Here is a 21,080-nt window from a genome sequence, read left to right as displayed (position 1 = left end):
GCTAGAACAAGTACAGAGAAGGGCAACAAGATTGGCGAGAGGAACAAAGGGGTGCACTTATGAATAAAGTGCTTAAATTCTGCAAATTGCAATATGTGGAGACTCGGCACCTGCGAGGTGATGTGATCAAGGTGTATAAGGCCTTGAATGGTTTGAGCAGGCTCAATGCTGATGGGATACTTCCGCTTCAGATTAAGAACCTGAGGAGGCATAGATTCAAACTGGGGAAAGACAGTTGTAGAACAGATGTGTGGAAGTTTTCCTTTAGGCAGTGGGTGGTTGATTGCTGGAACAGACTTTCCATCTGTTGTTGTGGGAGTTTATAGCTTAAATGAATTTAAGGCTGAACTAGACAACCATTTGGAGTGACCGCATAGGAAGGTTTTTTTTTTTTTTTGGCTGATGCTGCATAAGCTTGCTTTCTTGCATTGTATGCCTCTACTAATGCTAAAAGTAAAAAATAAATTTTTTATTTTTTATTCTTCCATCTTGATCAGAACTCAGCACTGAGTTCTGATCAAGATGGAAGTAGATCTCTTGTTGCACAAAAATCTGTTCAAGCTTGCTTTAGGAAGAGCTGATAAAACTCTGAGTAGATGTAAACAAAGTTAATCAGTGGCAAAGTAATACTTTTTCTCAGCATTTTCAGTAGGTCTGGGTGGCTGGGAGACTGGAAATATTTAGAAAATGAAATGTCCAAAATACAAAATAGAAACAAAATAAAATATGTGACCTTTAACAGAGTAAAAATTACTGTCATTAATTTGAGGAACTATTCATAAGCAAAATTAATACTGAAAATTTTAAGAAATATTTCATCAGAAATATATATATTTCATCAAATTTGGATTTTTTTTTTCTGCATATTTTATTTATTGTTAATTTTTTTATTAATGTTAAACTTTATTTTTTTTTGCATGTGATTTAAAAATGTGCTAGAGTTGAATATTTTTATTTATTTATTTATTTTTTCTTGTTCATACACTTTGGCATGACAACCAGGTTAGAGGAGTTTATAATAAATCATGAATATAACTGTTAATCATATTTAGCTATCATGGGCTTGAATGGCAAATTATGGTCTGGCTGCCCTTGTGCCATAAAGCCCATAAACAAACCAACAAACATGGGCTTGAACCACGGTCCATTCAAAGAGTGCATTCTATTGCAATCTTGCTCCTGACTCAGCTATGTCAGCAAAAAAAAAAAAAAAAAAGAGAGAGAGAAATTACCAGACTCCAGGACTAACATGATCATTTTGGAATGTGTAAAGCACAGACAGTGTGATGCTCTTCAAAAACTTTTTTCTTTTCTTTTCTTTTTTTTTTTTTTTTTAAAGCAAATGTTTCATTCTCCTCTCAGTTGTAATGGCAATAGAGCACACACACTCAAGTGTGTGTGCTCTATTGTCATGAAATGGCATTTATTCATTCTGGCACTATTCAAGATTTTCACATAGTTTTTCTTTCTTTATAAACCAAATACATTATATGAAAAGGTAAAGCTTGAAGACAATTTGATATAGTAAAATTTTCGTCAGAATTATTTCATTAAAATGAGACCTTCAAAGTATTGTTAACAGAGGAAGTCTCCTTAGCACGGGAAGATAATGGCAATGGGCCATCGTTTATCACTGTGGCAATGGGCATCACATATTTCTAATGTATGTTCATTGCCACAATGATTGGCATCTTGTGTTTAAATCTTTTTATTTACATAACTGTAAGTATATTTTAATGCATTTTTATTGTCTTTGTGTGAGTGAGTTTTTCATTTCTTTAGAGTGATTTAGGATGTTTTATTGTGAATGTTCTCACATTCTTTTTTTTTGAGAATCGTCAATTTTCTTCTGCCTTATGGAAACTGCAAAGGACAACTGAAGTCTCCTGAGTTACATGCAAAAAATAAATTATTCATCAAGACTTGCATTTGTCAACCATGTCAGTGGCCATACAAGCAAAGCTTTTGGGATTTGTTTTGGAAAGTCCAGGATGCAAAAGAAAAAGTCAGTTATTTTTTGAATGAGAAAAAATTTCTTTTATTAAATAAAAGCTTTCATTAAGAAAACTAAATGACTAAAAGATAGGAAAATTATGTGATTTAATTTATCAAAAATATTTCATTGTGTTACTGTATATAGGTGAGGTATAAAAGAAACAGCAAATGAAATCCACTCCCACCCAATATACTGGGGGGAGAGGGGAGATTTCATTTGCTATGATGTAAAGTGACAATCTTGAAATGGGTGTTTCAGATTTTTTACTTTATATCACAAAGCACTCAGTCAGTAAAGTAAAGAAAAAAATCAATAAATTGATGAAGAAAAATAAGCTTACATCAGGGGAGGAAACACAGAGAACAGTAATAGCAGACATAGATGACTGTCTTTGGATCAGGAATTAGTGATACTGTTGTCCTTTTGCCTTCTCTGCCCTTCATTACTCTGCCCAACTAGCATGTCCCTGAAATTCAAACACTGTCCATCCTCTTTTCTCCTGTATATTAATGACTTTCCATTTACTGGAAATCCTATCTATAATTTTAATGGTATTTCAAAACTTCTCAAATATCCACAACCAATTTCTTAAATGCTTGTCTCCATGCAGTTCTCCAGAGGGAAGAGCAAAAGTTACCTTCACTCCGATCTTATTTCTCACAAAAAAGTCTGTTGCTCTCTTTACTTTTCTTCAAATCTTTCATGACATGAACATATCACAGATGTTGCTCTCTCCTGTGGATCAAAAAAGCTAGTTTTCTATTTTGCTCTAAACATTACTTTTTTTATCCCTTTCAGGAATGAACATTTCTTTAGTTAATTAGTATGTTTTCAGTGTTACTGTGAGTGTTCTCATTTTTTTTTTTTTTTGCCTTATTTCCGGAACTTGCAAAGGACAACTTAAGCATCAATCATCAGCATCCATTCACTTCAACTCCAAGCTGACTGAACCAACTTCTCTTCCTCATTCATCCCCTCTACTTCTATTCTTTGAAATAAGGCTCTAGAGAGTATGTAAGTTGATCTATGTTTAGGAGGTCATTTCAAATAAAGCTACCTTTTATATATGAATTGACTTAAAATTTTTCTGTTATGTTCTGCCATTTGTTATCTGTTTCCAACTAATAGTAAACAAAGAATTTTGGCTTAAAATTCTTTTAAGCAAAATTCTTTATAATTTAAATCAAAAAGTCAATGAAATTGAATTAAGTGATATCAATAGATGTAAAGGATATAATTACGAAAAAAAAAAAAAAAGTAACAAAATTACATTTTTTTTTTTGTTATATATATTCTGTGTTCATTTTTAATAATAATTTTACTTTAAAATGACAATTATGCCAAAATAAGAAGAAATTAAATAGCAAAAGAGTGTTAATTTTTACAAAACTAAAAATATAATAAAAGAAACACTCCACATGGCCCATTCACATTTAGGAAACCTAGTCAAGAAAGGGTTAAACAGCTACTCAATGCACAAATCTATCTTTTCATAGAACCTTATTCTCAAAACTAGAACTTGAACTCAAAAGAGGAAAATCAGATTAATTAATGTTTTTTCACTTAAAGAAGAAAAATTTCTCTTCTTAAATTAACAGCTTTCATTAAAAAAACTAAAATTCAAAAGAGGAAAATCAGGTTAATTAATGATTCTTCACTTAATAACTCACTTCACACCCTATCATACAGGCATTCAGTTCTGCTCTATGCCATTTTCTATCAATACATCTATTCTTTGACTAGATGCCGACTTTGAATTCAAAGTTCAACTCCAAACTCAATGTACAAACTTTTCATCTTCCTCACTGATCCCCTCTACCTCTGATCTTTGGAACAACCTTCTTCTTTCATGTCTATTTCCTGAAAATTACAGTCTATAGAAATTGAAGTCCAGTATGAAAATAGTATCTTCTGTCTTTTCAATTTTCAACCCATTATTGATACTAGAGCACTGAAAGTTTCTAGAAAGAAAAAAATAAAAGAAAACTTTAAAAGCATACCTCAACATCCTCCTTCCGGTTTTGATTTCTTCTTTCCTCTTTCTGCTTTAACCTCATCTCCTATTTACAAAATAAAATAAAAATAAATAAATAAACAAATGAACAAAATGTAATAAATCATTTGCTTCTGCAAGCCAATATCAGTAATATTAAGTAAATCGTATATGTTCTTTTAAATTTAAATATCATATCTGCTGGATGATAAGATGCAACAGGCCATAAGATACACCCAAGTTTTAGAAAGCAAAATTTTAGAAAAGTCATTTTATTTTTGATATATTTGAAGCACAGATTCACATGTGCTTGCTAAACAAAGTACTGTATCAAAGTAAAGGGAAGATTTTGCTGATCGTAGAACACCAAAAGCTTGTTTGCTGATCGTAGAACACCAAAAGCTTGTATGTTTCATTACTTGACCCCCAGGATCCTGAGCTGGATATCATCATTCTTCTCTTTCTTGGTGATTCCTTTCTACTTCTCTCTCTCTCTCTCTCTTGCTTTTTTGCCTTTAGCCAGCGGGTGTTTCATTGGTGGAACAAACTTCCATCTGTCATTGTAGAAGTTGATAGCTTAAATAGATTCAAGGCAGAACTTGACAAACATTTGAAGCGCGTGGATAGGTGAAAAAAGGTTTTTTTTTTTTGGCTGATGCTATATAAGCTTGCTTTCTTGCATCATGTGCCTTTGCTAATGCTCTCTCAGAGTAATAGGGAAATTTTTTTTTTTTTTTTTTTTTTTTTGGCTGGTGCAGCATAATAATCCTTAGGCTTCCTTGCACCATATGGCTAATAATAATAAACTCACTTCAATTATTCATTGCCCATTTGTATGTGAAATTTTGTTAGTTGCTTTATTTATCTTGTTGATGTGAAATCATGATTTTTGCCTTCATCCAACTGGCACACTTCTCATGGGCTTTAAAGGGTTTGTTAATTGAGATGTCTAATGGCTGCAGTTGGTTAAGTCTTCATAGGAATCACAGTTAACTGTTTAGTACAAGAATCAATTTTTTGTTGCACCTGTTACATAATCTGATTTGTTCACACACACGCACGCACACTAAATGAGCTTGCACTTTCAGAAAGCCAACTGGATGTCTTAACCATACTTTGTACTTTCTTAAGCAACAGCTAGAGTTGGATTTGGATTTGGATTTTTTTTTTTTGGCGCACTAGCAACTACGGCTATGATGCGCCAAGACTAGGTAATATTTAAATTTTTTTTTTTTTTTAAATTCTCGGTGACCTAATTAGTAAGGCCACCATGTCCATATATATAATAACAATGATATAAAAAATAAAGCAATAAAAACGTAACAATAACATAAATTAAATACAATTAAAAACTTTTATTAATTTAAAATAGCTAAAAACAGCCGACACGTTGTCATTGTCAGATAAAATCTGACTGAGTGTATACGGCTCAGTCAGATGATTAAAAGCGGTAAGACGGATATTGCTAAAATCTGGACAGTCAATTAAAAGGTGTCTAATCGTTAAAACTGTGCCACAGGACACACACATAGGAGGGTCATCAGCCCTCAGCAAAAATGAATGAGTTAAATGACTGTGTCCTATGCGGGTCCGGGCAAGAACAACTTCCTCCTTGCGATTCCTGCGCAGACTAGACTGCCACGGTTCAATTACAGGCTTTATACGATATAATTTATTTCCAGCCTGTCTATTCCACGATTCCTGCCATTGGGAATGAACCTTTTGATGTATTATTTGCCTGTAGTCTGTATAGGGGACTAACAGGCAGCGGTTATTATTGGGAATTGCTGATTTGGCTGCGGCGTCAGCCAAATCATTTCCCCTAATCCCAATGTGGCTGGGAATCCAACAGAAGCGGATGTCATATTCGCGTTCATGGAGAACGTGAATCTTCTGCTGAATACTAGACAGAACTGGATGAGGATTATACCTCACAGATATTAAAGCCTGTAACATGCTAAGAGAGTCGGAATATAAAATGAACCGTTGGTATTGGCATTTACTAATTTGATCCAAGGCTAACTCAATTGCGTGCAGCTCTGCAGTAAATATGCTGCAATCAGAGGGAATCTGCTCTGATATAGTGCTGTCTGTAAAGACAGCAGCAGATCCCACATATGATTCTGACTTCGAACCGTCTGTGTAGACTGGCGCGAAGTCGGAATATTCAATTCGGTGTGCTGAATGAAGCTGCAGGTAGACCGATGATGGAGTGTCCGACTTTCCCCAGTTTCTAAGCGACAAGTCGCATGCTGGGACACGAGCATGCCAGGGTGGAAGCGGTTGCTTTGATGTTTGGGCAACCTTGTCTACCTTGATATTGAGTTCGTTCAGTAGCTCTTGGACACGAATACCAAAAGGACGATTGGCAGTCTTACGGGTGTTGTACAAGTTTTCCCATCGTGGCTCAAAAACGAAGGGCCACGTAGGATGGTCTGGCAGGGATTTCAGTTTTAAAGCGTACTTTAAAGACAACTGCTTACGTCGAAACGATAACGGTGGTTCGTTTGCTTCGACATATAGACTCAGGACAGGAGATGTTCGAAAAGCTCCAGTAGCGATACGGATAGCCTGATGGTGGACAGGGTCCAGCCATCGGAGGACACTATCTCTAGCTGAAGAATATACTTGGGACCCATAATCTAATTTGGATCGCACAAGTGCACGGTAAAGCCGTAAAAGGGTGCATCGGTCTGCACCCCAGGATAAGGAGGACAGCGAGCGGAGTATATTAAGGGCTTTTGTGCACTTTGTGCGGAGTTGGCGAATGTGATCCAAAAAGGTCAATTTTTTATCGAATATGAGTCCCAAGAATTTTGTGTTCGCTGCTACTGGAATAGCATTTTGTCCGAGCCTTAATTCAGGTTCAGGATGAAGATTACGCTTGCGACAAAAGTGTACGCAAACGGTCTTCTGCGGCGAGAACCTGAAGCCATTAGCAAGTGCCCAGGAATTCAGATTATCAATGGCTTTCTGCAGTTGTCTTTCAATAACCCTCATGTTGCACGACTGGCAAAAAATGCTAAAGTCATCAACATAGAGGGCACTGTTTACAGTTGGAGGAAGTTGTTCTGTGATGGAATTTATTTTTATGGCAAAAAGCGTGACACTTAATACTGATCCTTGTGGTACTCCCTCGTCTTGGCTAAAGGAGCGAGAGAGTGAGGATCCCACACGAACTTGGAACGATCGATTGGCTAAAAAGTTTTGAATAAAAATGGGGAGTTGCCCCCTAAGACCAAGGCGATGCAGATCTTTTAAGATGCCAAATCTCCAAGTTGTGTCATACGCTTTCTCCATGTCAAAGAACACCGACACCAAGTGTTCCCGTTTTAGGAAAGCATCCCGGATGGATGCTTCCATTCTAATAAGATGGTCCAAAGTGGACCGGTTCCTTCGGAAGCCGCACTGGATGCTAGAGAGAAGGTCATTTGATTCTAAATACCATATTAAACGAGAATTGACCATTCTCTCCAGGATTTTGCACAGACAGCTAGTCAGAGCAATAGGACGATAGTTGGTGGTGACCTTTGGATCCTTTCCTGGCTTAGGGAAGGCAAGAACGATTGCCTTTCGCCAGGAATCCGGAAACTGCCCTTCAGTAAAGATTCTGTTATATAGAAGGAGCAGACAATCCATAGATTTTGGTGAAAGATGTTTAATCATTTCATAATGGATGCCATCTGGTCCAACAGCACTTGCTTTGGAAAGAGTGAGGGCTCTTTTCAGTTCCTCTATAGTGAACGCCCCGTTGTAGGGATAGAGGCCTTTGGTCTTAAAATTAAGTGCTTGTTTTTCCAATTTATGTTTCAGGACCAGGAACTCTGGGGAGTACGAGGATGTTGCGGAGATGTTAGAGAATGTTTCCCCAAGAGCATTGGCTATTGCAGTTGGATCTGCAATAGCGCATCCATTATAATCTAGGATTGAAGAAGGGTGGGATGTATATTTCCCCTTCATTTTCCGGATTTTATCCCAGACTACCTTAGAGTTGGTAGACTGGTTAATAGATGATGTAAAACGGATCCACGATTCCTTTTGACTCTGACGGCGGATATATCGTGCTTTGGCTCGTGCACGTTTAAAGACTATAAGGTTGGTCGTGGTGGGATACCGGCGGAATATCCCCCACGCTTTGTTTTGAGCCTTTTTTGCCGCTGTGCATTGTGAATTCCACCAAGGTTTAGGAAATGGTGGAAACCGGGCAGATGTTTTTGGAACAGCATTCGCAGCTGCTTGGACAATATTTTCTGTGATGTACTTGACTGCATCATTGATCGGCTCTTGACTGACTGTGCTAAGATCAAAATTTGCCTGATGTTGGAAGGCAGTCCAGTCAGCCTGATCAATCTTCCACCGTGGTAACCTGAAGGGAAGGCATGGTCTCCCACTGTGTAACAAGGTTATCACGGGGAAGTGATCGCTTCCGTACGGATTCTCCTCCACTTCCCAAGTGAGTGAAGGGAGTAGAGAAGGGGAGCAGATAGAGAGATCAATGGCAGAAAAAGTACGGGTAGGCATGTGGAAGAAGGTGTTTGTTCCAGTATTTAGAAGGGAAAGGTCATTGTCATTGAGCATTCGCTCTATGACTCGTCCCCTTCCGTTGATGTTAGCACTACCCCACAGGGTGTTATGTCCATTCATATCCCCGAGAAGTAAGAAAGGGGGAGGCAACTGCGTTAGAAGATCATCAAGGTCTACCTGAGAGATGTCAGTCCCAGGTGGCAAATAGATAGAGCACACAGTTAATAAAAATCCCACTGAAAGGCGAATTGCGACAGCCTCTATGCTGGTTGTAATTAGCAAGGGCTGCACTGGGGTCTGGTTACCCACAAGGATAGCCACTCCCCCATGTACAGAGCCATCCGCAATTCTATCCTTTCGAAAAACTGTGATGTTGTGCATGGTGGGATCATCATTTGCCTTTAGATATGTTTCCTGCAAGCAAAAGCAAACTGGCTCGTGCTTTTGCAGGAGGGCCTTGATGTCATCAATATTTCGCCGGAATCCACGACAATTCCATTGTAGGAATTTAGCCATTATTTTGGCTTGGTGGGTCCATCAGGCGGCTTCCGAGGTGCTGAGGGCTTACTTTTATCAGTCTTGGATTTATCTTTTTTGGGGAAGAAAGGACGCTGTCCCGTGTCCATTTCCTCCTCCGCAAAGAGTTCCAAGACCGACTCGTCGGGTACCTCTTTCTGCTCGACATCCATCTTTTCTTGGGTTATAGGGGGGACTTCCCCTTTCTTATTCTTATCTTTCATAACTACCTTTGAAACTTGTGGAGCATTAAGAGGTACCGATATAGGAGTGGCAGCTGATTGGTCCTTCTGTGCAGGTTTCTGAGAACTTAATAGATACCGCACGATGGGAGTGAAAGACTCCTTTGGAGGAACGGTCATGTCCGTCTGAGTTCCGACGGAACATCTCCCTGCTACCTTCTGGGCGTAGGTAGGTTTGTTGATATTCAGGGGTTTGACCGATTTCCTTGCCTCCTGGTATGATATATTTAGCTCTGCCTTCAGCCGTTGAATTTCTTTTTCTTCTTTCCACCTCTGGCATGCTCGTGAATATGCCGGGTGTTCGCCTTCACAGTTAATACAGGTGGGTTTTGCGGCTGAACATGCTGATGTTTCGTGGTCCTTTGCACCGCATCGAGCGCATGCAAGGACTCCGCGGCAGGCCATTTGAGAATGTCCATACTTCTGGCATTTAAAGCACCGCAAAGGATTCGGAACGTATGGACGCACTGAACAGTTGATGTATCCAGCTTTTATTTCGTCAGGAGGTTTAGGAGAGTTGAAAGTCAGGATAACGCTCCTGGTTTTAACTATTTTTCCATCCCTTCGCGCAGTAATTCTCTTGACGGCAATAACTCCCTGGGGTTTTAATTCGGAGCAGATTTCCTCCTCGGTTACGTCAAGAAGGTCCCACTCCGAAATGACACCTCTCGATGAATTGAGTGTTCTGTGTGGTGTCACTGTTATAGGTATTCCTCCGATTGATGTTGTTCGGAGTAGATGTTCAGATTGCCTGTCATTTTTAGTTTCAATTAAAAGGTCTCCAGAGCGGAGCCTCTTAACTGATTTGGGTGAACCTGCTAATCCGTTTAACCCTTTTTGTATAAAAAAGGGCGACATTTTACCAATTGGTGTCTCATTGGTAGAATGCATAATTAAGAACCTTGGGACTGGCCCTGATGGTAGTTCGGTTCGCTGCCTCTTATTAGCAATAACGCTATCTGCTTCTTTATCAATTGTTTCAGATAGGGACCGGGTTGGGGCCCCTGAAGAAGTTAGTTTATCAGGATTCATAGAGTTTTTTATATGGTTCAGTGCCCGGGCTCCCCACCCACCACGGAGCCCAAAGGGACGCCCACTACCCGGCATGCAATAAATGCGCTCGGGAGTGGGACGCCAGGGCTACCCAGACACTATACCCGCACCGCCGCCAGCCTGAATCCTGTCCCTCGGACCATGAGGGTAGGGGCGTGGCATTGACACGGTTGACCCTCGCAGGCGAACCTACTAGCCGATTGATCCTAGCCGGGCCTTCCAGGACCACCCGTCTTGTCGAAGCAGGGGCCAAAGTGGTGTATTGAAGCTGGGCCCCTCAACCACCAGGATCCCCCTTTCCGAATTTCCACGGGTCGCAGCGCACGGCAAACACGCCGGATTCCATTGATGTAAGCCCGGAACCTAGGCTGTGGGCGTTGGATCCCAGTGATGCTAGTCTGGAAGTCCAGCAGCGTCACTGGGAGGTCCCCTCACCACGTACAGGTGCCCACGTTGAGGGGGCAACAGCTAGAGATAAAAACTTCAATGTGTGCACCTAGTATACCTGCAGACCACATGATGCAGGAGGATTTTAGGTAACATTTTCCACGAAAAATGTCATGTCTTATGGTCTGGAAAATATGGTAGTATTTTCCAGTTAACAGAGTGATCAGCAGTTCAGATCTGAATGCCAATCACTCTGTAATAAGACCATAGAAGGTACTGAGCAGGCAAATCTGAGTATGAGAATGCATTGGCCAAGAATAGTGAAAAAGTTGTGTGTGTGTATACACAAAGAAGAAAAGAGTAAATCAGATAGTATATTTACTCAATGGCAGAATCACAGATAATTTTGCAGATGTCACTGGTGAGATGAACATATACCTCCTACTGAACTTAACAGCAGGAAGTTCCTTTCTGGGAGAGAGATACTGTGATAGTATACCCAAGCACTGTCAGATACACAATGCTGATATCACATAAGAGGATTTAACAAAAAAAAAAAAAAAAAAAGTAGTACTGAGCTTGAAAGTGGGTAAGGTTCCAGGTACAGATGGTTTTTACAGTTATAATGAAAGAAGCTACAAAGGAATGTGCCATATCTTTGGGATTAATTATTAATTTTTCATTAGATTTAGGGATAATCCCTTGGATTGGAGAATTGGCAATGTCTTGTCAATACACAAAAGATGAGTAACTGCATATGGTTAGTTTAACCTCAATAACAGGGAAGTCATAGAGTTTATGGTTAAAAATGCATTACAAGAGATTATCTTGAGAAGTATATCCTAAATGGATCATAACATGGATGTACAATAGGAAACCTTGTCCAAGCAACTTGATAAATTACAATGATGGGGTCACACAGAAGCTGGATCCAAGAAACAGTTTTGACATTATATACTTGGGCTTTAGCAAAGCATTTGGCACAGCTCCACATCTGAGACTGCCATACAAACTGGGAGTCTACCGGAGGTTGTGAGCAAATCCTGAAATGGATGAGCAATGGTTGAAGGGTGACTGTAAAGTGTCATTCTTCAGATAATGCCTAGATTACAAGTGGGATGGGTCTCCTGGGGTTTGGCTAAGGCTTTTGTTCCTGGTCTTGAATAATACAGATGAGAGAATATTGTTGAAGCTTGGCACAGAAGATGGTGGGAGAAGATAATGGGACAGGCACACATTGGCATCTATAGTATCAATGAAGAATTTCAGAAAGAAAAGCAGGAGGTAGGTAGCCAAGAATAATCTAGGTAAATAACCAGAGTTAACATTTCATTTTCTACTTTAAAAATTCTGAAGAAATATTCAACAACTTGTGTTTGAGACAGGTGAACTGCATCGAAGCACTTCAGAGATATCCCACACAACATTCAAGCCACGTGGACTGTGTTCCATTGGCTATTTCTTAGGAGAATTACACTCTATCCCTTCGTCTCTACATCCTTTCTTTCTTGATTGTAGACAGAAGCTGCCCCAGGTCTATCAGCACCCTGTGCAAGATTTTTTTGGTGTGCCCTCTCAGACTTGAAATTTACAGCAAATCATTGAATTTTCAGGGCATTTTGCACCCCCTAAATTTTGGTGTCCTGTTCAGGGGAACTGCTTGATCGTGTCTTAAGCCGGCCCTGATTGTAGAATCAGTTCAGTTTTGTTTGAGAGCAAAGTAGGAGCTTTTGTTTGCATTTTTTATGTAATATTTGTTACACATCGGGTTACTGTGGTGAAGTTGAAATTCATGTTGTCCAACCCTTTTCAACAACTTCTCTTCAAACTATCGTGTAGTGCATGCTTCATTCACATGTCGTAAGGTGTGACGACATCCCTAGCAGAGCGGTCAGGAGCATGAATGCAGTAGCACGTGCTCTTTGAGTGGACTGAGGTTCAAGCCCATGACTGCTAAATATGATTAACATTTGCATTGATGATTTATTGTAAACTCCCCTGACCTGGTGGTCGTGTCAGAGTACAAACAAGAAAAAAAAAATTTTTTTTTTTTTTAACCCTGTGAAGTTATTTTAAAGAAAATTTCATTTGACTGTTATCATGGTGCTGCCTAAGAGAATAAGTGAAAGTGGTACTACTTCACTGCTATCCCCAGATCAAGTTTTTAACTGTTATGGTATTTAGCTATTTTTCTTCATTCTTCTGAGGATATTATGTGGTTTTGTAATTTTGGCATATCAGGGATTAGTAACAATATTTTATTAGTCATTCTCAGAGTTACATAAAACTCGACTTATATAAGAAGTCCTGGAACGTGTCTCTTACGTATGTCGGGGACAGACTTGTATGTGATGAAAGCTGGCTGTTCCAGTATGACCCAAAAACTAAAAGAAAGATAGTCAATGCAATGGAAGACAAAACAATTCTCCGCCCCCCAGCCAAAAGAAAGAAAAAAAAAAAAAAAAAAAAAAAAGCAAAAGCAAGGTCAAAATCATAAATGAAAACCATGCTTCTTGTTTTCTTCAATATTAAAGAAATTATTATCGGTAAATACACCCCACCAAATCAGACTGTCAATCAAACATACTATATTGAAATTCTGACAAGGCTGCATAAAGAAACCTAAATCATGGAAGGATGATTGGATACTCCACCAAGACAATCACTTTGTTTGCCAGTTTCTGGCCAAAAAACAAATCTCTCTCTCTCTCTCTCTCTCTCTCTCTCTCTCTCTCTGTGTGTGTGTGTGTGTGTGTGTGTGTGAGAGAGAGAGAGAGAGAGAGAGAGAGAGAGAGAGAATATGCACAGTACTCACCAGACCTGACCCCCTTCTGACTTTTTCTGTTCCCTAAAACTGAAAAGTGTACTTATGCGAATCAATTTTCAGTCCATCAAAGACATTCAGAAAAAAAAAAAAAACAAATGAAGTGTTAAAAGGGATTACAGAAGATGACTTCCAGAAATGTTTCTGTGCTTGGAAGAAATGTATGGAACAGTAGATGCAAAACCTAAGTCAATTATTTTGAAGGGGATATTTATAAGGTACAAAACATTTCATCATATTTATTTTATTGCAAGTCTCATTATTTAATAGCCATGCTTTCTATGTTATTCAAAAATATGACATTTAATGTATGTATGCAACTTATATAATTTTGAAAAACTGTGCAGTGTTTGTAATGCACATGTTTCGCATGAGCATAAAACCGGTATGAATATAAAAGTACATAATCAAATTAAATTTTAAATTTACTTTTTTTTTTTTTTTTTTTAATTTGCTGTTATTAAGAGGGCATTAGAGTGGGTCAGGATTTTGGTTTGTTGGCATTTTGGCTTGTCTGGAATACTGTTTGTTGGAATTATAAATGTCATTATTATAGCTGTTATTATGACCAAACCACACTTTTGCCATCAATGCATCCACTCATAGACACTCCTGGAACCTTTTTTTTTTTTTTTTTTTAATGAGTTTTTGAGAATAGTCATTGTGTTAACAGTTTCTCAACTTTCTTTAATGTGCTGCCTGCCACTCGAAAATTGCACTTGTCTCTAAACCTCTGACATTTCTCCACAGCCTCTGCAGCACTCATACAATGTCAAATATAATAGTGGATAATAAAACAGTTCATACCTTAAGACTACTTTGAAACTGCCAGACATGTCAGAATTGACAACAGTGTCAGTACATTCTTGGAAATATACTTTCTACCATCTACTGGCAATTCTCTGAAACTTGAGTTATCATATGGTGGCTCTGCCATTCCATGAATTAAATGATTAGCCTATACAAAAGGATCACTTGGCCAAGAACAGACTTGGCATCCAGGGCCGCAAATGAATTAACTTCACCCATAAATCTGATTAATTAATAACTGAACAACCTATTGCCAATTAAGAAATCTTACTGAATGTGTGCTTGAGCATGGCCAGATAATTTCCTTAAGCATATTTACATATAAAAAGCACATAAATATGGTTTACATATCCTATTCTTTATTAATCGCAATACAACTACTCACAACTAACATCCCAAAATACAAATCATACATAAGTTTAACTGTTGCAAAATGTGTACAGAACTATTCTCTTCAAAATTAACTCTGTAAAATCACCAGCTTGCTCACAAGCTGATTACCGTTACACTCTTCATGGCTGCTCCAAATTTACATTCAGATTTCAATATTATGCACAGTTAATGCTGATAAATAATAATAATAAAGAGCAACTTCATTTTTGTTTCAGAGTAACAGTCAACTCAATTCACTTAAAAAAAAAAAAAAAAACTTAACCACTCATGGAATTAATATATTGTGAGAAAGCAAAGTGTCATGCTGCACTAAATATCTAGGACCAGCAAAATGCCACCAGATGTGACTGTTAGTACCAAAAGTAACTATAAAAAAAAAAAAAAAAATTTAAGATTATTCTAATTAATTATAACTACAAAATTAAATCTCTCTCCCCTTTCTCTTCTGTTCAAATATTAAACTTTATGGGGAACCCACCTAAAGCTTCACCAAAATATTAATGAAACTTAAAATAAAAAATATTTTTTGACATGTATGTTTATTTTAAAAATAAGTAATTTATTAGTTAGTATTAATTATTAATAGCAACAGTAAATACATGTTACTAACTAAAGAAGCGTACTTACTCTGTGTTTTGCTTTCACCCTCTGGTGATATAACTTTTTATCCACTTCATCTTCCTCTTGCATAATTTTTTTAGCTATTTCAATGTTGAAAGATGAATCTTCTGGAACTTCTTTAGCTATTAAGGCCTTCTGCACTAAGGGAAATTCTTCAGCAATCTGTAAAGTGCATTATAATGGTTATACTGTTGGTGAGTAAATTCAACTACATTTATCAAAACAGCAAATTGCTATGAGGGATCTAACTTCAAGATATGGAATCTTTTGATAAATAAGCAACTAGCCCTGTAATTGGGTGTTTACATTTATACTTATTAGATTTTAAATCTCTAATTAATTAAATTCCCTACTTAACCAATCAATTATAAAGTGTACCTCTTCAGAGTTGAGCAGCTCAGAAAGAGATTGATCTCAAATATCTCACATTTTGTGGTTAAATTATGAGGAACTTGCAAGGATTATGGTTGCAGATTTTTCACTAGTGGTATTTCCCAGGATTAACTGCATCTGACAATGACTAAAACTGTCCATGCAAAACAAATGGCATTTTTCAATGTGAAACAATCACTAATATTCAGTGATATCAAGAATTTATCCATAGAATAGGTGGCAGACAAAGCAGTAATAATATGCATCTCACATAAGCTAATCACCTTCTTCTAATCATCTTCTTCAGACTATGTGAGGGTGCTGCCACAGTAAATCAGCAGTTTCCAACCTTTTTAAAGATGTGACCCATGTCACATCTTTAAGTTGGGAACTGCTTCATATAGTACCAATATACATGACCCAAGATATCCTGTAACAGTGCAGAAATACTGACATCCTAAAATACTGTTTTTATGATTTGCAAAATGATTAGTTCATTCCTTAGTTATTTATTATTTTTATTTTTTTTGAACTTCCTATAAAATTTTATGTGATCCAATATAAATGTGTGGCAACTGAAGTTTGGATTGTGAACCCCCCCCATAGGAAATTCTGGCTTAAATGTTGTTCTTGCAAACAATATGAGTCATCTGCCTTTTCTAAAAATGCAGTGAAACACCATTTTGCACAAAATGCTGTAGTATGTAAGGAACCTCTTGTAATGATGACATGACATTATCAGGGAGCAACATAATTCAACATCTGCATTAATGACACTATTCTCTCTTTAATGGAAGATGGTTATAATGAAAAACCACTAACACACCTTAGCTTCACCTATTGTTTTCTTCCTAGTCTCGTGTCAATTTTCTTCAACCTGCACAGGGTAGTTGTATACTAACATCAGTAAAAACGAAGCTGTTTACTGTCTACCCACTCTCTTTGGCATACTAAGGTTTGAAGGTTTGTGACTGGCTTTGATATTGTGACGAGTTTTATAGCCCCAGTACACAGCATCTGGTCCTACAGTTGAAAATGCAGCATATTGTAATTGATGGGGAACTTGGGCAAAAATGGCCTCATTTCTGTCAATACATTTTTTTTTTTTATACAGATCCTCATAAATAACAAATATTTCAATCTTTTTCTCCCCAAAAAATCTTCAGTGCCACATTGTGCCAGTATTATTTTGTTCTGTACAAGTTTGTATTCGTGGACTGATTTTCATGTTGTATGGGCCTAAAAAATCCAAAGTAACTCGAGAGGAAAAAACCCCAATTCCTTCACTAACTGGTCAGCTAACTGTCAACCCCAATTCCTTCACTAACTGGTCAGCTAACTGTCATGTTCAGAACCATAATTCTCTTTTTGTTTCTGATAGATTTGCTGTCAGTATTCAAAAGAATTTTTATAAATATATAAAGAATTCTTTATATATTTATAAAGAATTTAAAAAGTATTCAAAAGAATCTGTAAAGAAATGTGCCATATCTTTTGATGAGTCCCATGCTTCTGCTTGGGCGTTATAGAGAAATTGTTGAAGGATTCTGCAGTAAGATTGAAAGGAAAAAGAAATCGGTCAACCTTCACACACTTTCAGAGCTTTAATTTTATCAAAGTTCAATATAAGTATAACAACATTTGATGATCAGTTTCCCATGACACAGCAGATATTTAGATTTTCAGGCAGGTTGTAAAGAAATGTTTTTGTGGTATAAGTTTAATACAGAATCTAAGAGAATAATAAGGAACTTGATGCTACACAACTTATTTTGAATTCAGTGTTATTTCTGGATCAGGGTGCATTTCATGAACTAACAAATACTGTTTTTGGAATTTTGGAAACTGACCTTACAATCAAAAACCAGGTGGAGTATGATGTATGCCAAGTTATAACAAGGCTTTCTCTATGTCAAAGGAGATGATGACTAAGTGTTCGTTTCTAGAAAGCACTGCAAATATTTGTTTAAATTGTTACATTAAAAAGTTGAATGCAGATGTGAAGTTACATTGGCCTGGATTCAAGATATTGTTAATTTTGAGAAACCAGGTTAATCTAGAATTTATCATTTCCTTGGACATCTATCTAATGGCTAAGGGAAATCTGATTGAGGCATATAAAGTGCTGAAGCGGTTGAGTAGAATGAATGATTCTCCCTCACAGGTGAGACAAGAACCAGGGGACACAAATACAGGGTGTTCATTTTAAAAACTAAACCCAAAAACAATCCAAGGAGCACAGAATACAATTTTTATTATTAGAATAATTAACAATAATTTATAAGCAATGCTGGAAGTCCCCTGTTCAGTGACACAACAATGAGCTAATACCCCCCCCCCCCCAACTGTATTTTCAATGCTCACTTTGAGCTGCTGAATGCTTTGTGAATTGCTCTCTTAAGCTTTCTGCTTTAATAATCCCCATAAAAAGGAGTCTGGGGATGTTAAATCAGGAGACCTAGATGGCTACAGTCTTTGTAATATGATTCAATCCCCAAAAAACTCTTGCAACATTTCAGTGGTTGAACATGTGTTATGGCAGGCATTGTGTTGTAATACAACACAACAGAGAAGCCTGCCATAACACATGTTAATACAAATAATACAAATTTTATTAGTATTATTTGTACAAATAACATGGATTTACTTTTAAAATGACCACCCTCTATAAAATTTCAGGGAATAACAGAAGATTGGATCTCATGAAGTTCATTTATGGAAGGATAAATTTATGGGCAGTGAGCATGACTAAATTCAAAAGCTGAATTGGATGGTTACCTTGTGGGAATGGATGGAAAGAGCAAGAATATTCTGTTTTGTTTTATTTATAATAATAATCTGATTTTTTTCTGGCTAATACAGAAAATGTCTATTTCTTTGCATTATTTGGCCTCACTAATGCCAACAGTAAATATCATCAGGAATAGTGCACTATTCTTTGCACAGATTAAGCTACTGTTGTATTATTCAATCATGGTAAATGGATGATCATGACAGTAGGATATACTCTAGTGAAGTTTAGCTTGTATTTTTCCTTTTGCATTTTATGCCTTTGAAAGGTCAGATGAATATGCTGCTCAAAATTTTTTAAAAGTTTTAACCAGGGTAACAGCAATTTTCTCTGACTTTGGTTATATAGTTTCTGTTTCAGTGCATTATTGTGATGAAGTAGAAGATGTGCCACTGACTTATTTGATTCTGTTTGCATCATTTTAAAGATTACACTTCTACTGATAACCAAGGCAAATTGAATCTATGTTACTTTGTGGTGGTAGCATCTTCACATAATAAATTCAAGATTTGTTTTTCAATTTATTTGAAATAATAGAATCTTTGTTCTGCCATATCTTCAGATATATTTCAGAATTTTAAAGGGCAATTTTGGAACAGTAGATTAAGTTAGAGGGATATATTATACAGTTTTATCATCAAATATAGCAGTTTTTTTTTATACTGTTTCCAGTTCGCATTATTAAATTTCAATTTATTTTTGATCCGGTTATGTGGGGAAGTATTAGTTAAAATGTAGATCAAGGCTGTCTCTCCTTTCTCTGCGACTGTGAGATTGCATGTTTTGGAGCTCTCAGATAACTAATTATATCTTTAGTTAGCATTAGCATTGCAAAGGGCACATGATGTTGTTGTTGCTATTTGGTTTTTAGGAGCATTAGCAACTGAGGCCATATTGCTCCGGGGATATGCGGTGGTCGTTCCCTGACCTTTCCGCATCCTCCGTATTTGGTGGTGATGGGCTCGAACCCCGGTCTAATCAAGAAGCATGTGCTACACACTGCTGCTCCTTCCCACGGCACATGATGCAAGAAAAGCAAGCTTATATTATAGCATCAGCTATAAACACACACACACACACACACACACACACACACACACACACACACACACACACACACACACACACACACACACACACACACACACACACACTTCTCATTTCACTCATCCATCCACTCCATTTCCAGTTCTATCAAGTCCCATTCCATTCAGTTCTATTAAGTCTACAGCCAAATGGATAGTAGTAGCAGAAAGGGCAGGTCTTCTATGTAGATGTGAATTTTTATGCATTTTTGTTCAGGGATGGTAGCGATACAAGAATGTATAAGTCAGTGAAAATCTGTAGTTTTGACAATCCATATCGCCACAGGCTTTGTACTGGCAAGGTGGCCATGACTTTTGAAGGTCTGTGCTACTTTTGTCTATATAGGGTACAAAATGTACATCACCTGATTGTGTTTGTGCTCTGAGAAACTGGAGATATCTTCATACTGGAGCTTTCCAGTCATACTTGAATCATTGTGATTATGCAGAACCTATTCTTCATAAAGTATACATAATTGGGATGACATATTCATATTTTTTTAAAAAGAGGTCAGAATACAGAACATCACTCAGTAAACCAATGTCGTTCCAGCAAAATTGCAGCATGTGGTCATTTCATATATAGGGTGAGTGTGAATTATGTATAAACACTTTACTGTATTTGCCAGATGATCAGATGCATTGAGCCATAAGATACACCAGGATTTTAGGAGAATGTTGTAAAAAATATTTTATTACATCTACGCTGGTGTGCAAAATTTAATTACCAGTCAGGTTTTCACCTATAGCTTCTCAAAGGAGTGGCCTGGATATGGGAAAAGCATACCAAAGGAACCTCGTGAGGTGAGGTACAGAAATGATGAAGGAAACAACACCGACACAACAACGGAAACAAAACGGTACAGAGGGACTTTATTCAAAAATGGCAACATAGCACTGGCTGCCATCATACAGATACATCACTGCCAAAGATGGAACAAAGGGAAGAGGTGGTCCTCAGTAGGAGATATGGCCACCCCTAATGTTGATGAAGGCTTTGCACCGCCTGTCCATACTTAGAAGAACAATGTTGCTGATAAGTTCTTGCAGTAACATCGTCCATTCCTCTGTCAGTACCATCTTCAGCTGGTGAACATGCTGCTAGGCGTCTCCCCAGAGTGTCCCATATGTGTTCGATGGGATTTAGATCGGTAGAACAGGCAGGCCAATCCATACGAACAATGTCCTCACTTTCCAAAAGCATATCACAGCTGCAGTGCGATGGGGTGTGGTATTATCATTCATAAATACGAACTTGGGGACAATGGCACGTCAGAACAACAGATGCACATGGGGAAGGATTACCTCAGTACAGTAACGTGCACTGGTTACTCTACACATTACTGCACTGAGGTACAGAAACGTGCACTGGTTACAGTACCGCCTTCCAGTATCTGTTGCATACATCCATCCAAGATAACGGCTCCCTAGACAAGAACACCTTGACCGCCATATTGATCCCTTTCAGTGATG

The 21,080-nt window shown here is 37.7% G+C and overlaps 1 protein-coding gene across 2 annotated transcripts in view; it reads right to left on the bottom strand.

The window, feature by feature from the left end:
- The window catches only part of LOC150080972 (putative ATP-dependent RNA helicase DDX10), a 274,251-nt gene that overhangs the window by 12,956 nt on the left and 240,215 nt on the right, over positions 1-21,080 (bottom strand). For both annotated transcript variants that reach the window (XM_090381935.1, XM_090381936.1), the window contains 2 exons: positions 15,366-15,521; positions 3,997-4,056 (listed from right to left, as the gene is read on the bottom strand). In XM_090381935.1, the coding sequence (XP_090238061.1) occupies positions 3,997-4,056; positions 15,366-15,521 (216 nt within the window). The remainder of the gene's footprint in view (positions 1-3,996; positions 4,057-15,365; positions 15,522-21,080) is intronic.

This window comes from Mastigoproctus giganteus, chromosome 9 (assembly GCF_048544385.1).
Source record: "Mastigoproctus giganteus isolate SK-2022 chromosome 9, ASM4854438v1, whole genome shotgun sequence".
Classification (NCBI taxonomy): Eukaryota; Metazoa; Arthropoda; class Arachnida; order Uropygi; family Thelyphonidae; genus Mastigoproctus; species Mastigoproctus giganteus.
The sequence above is the reverse complement of the archived record's forward strand: the minus strand, read 5'-3'. Positions and strand labels throughout refer to the sequence as shown.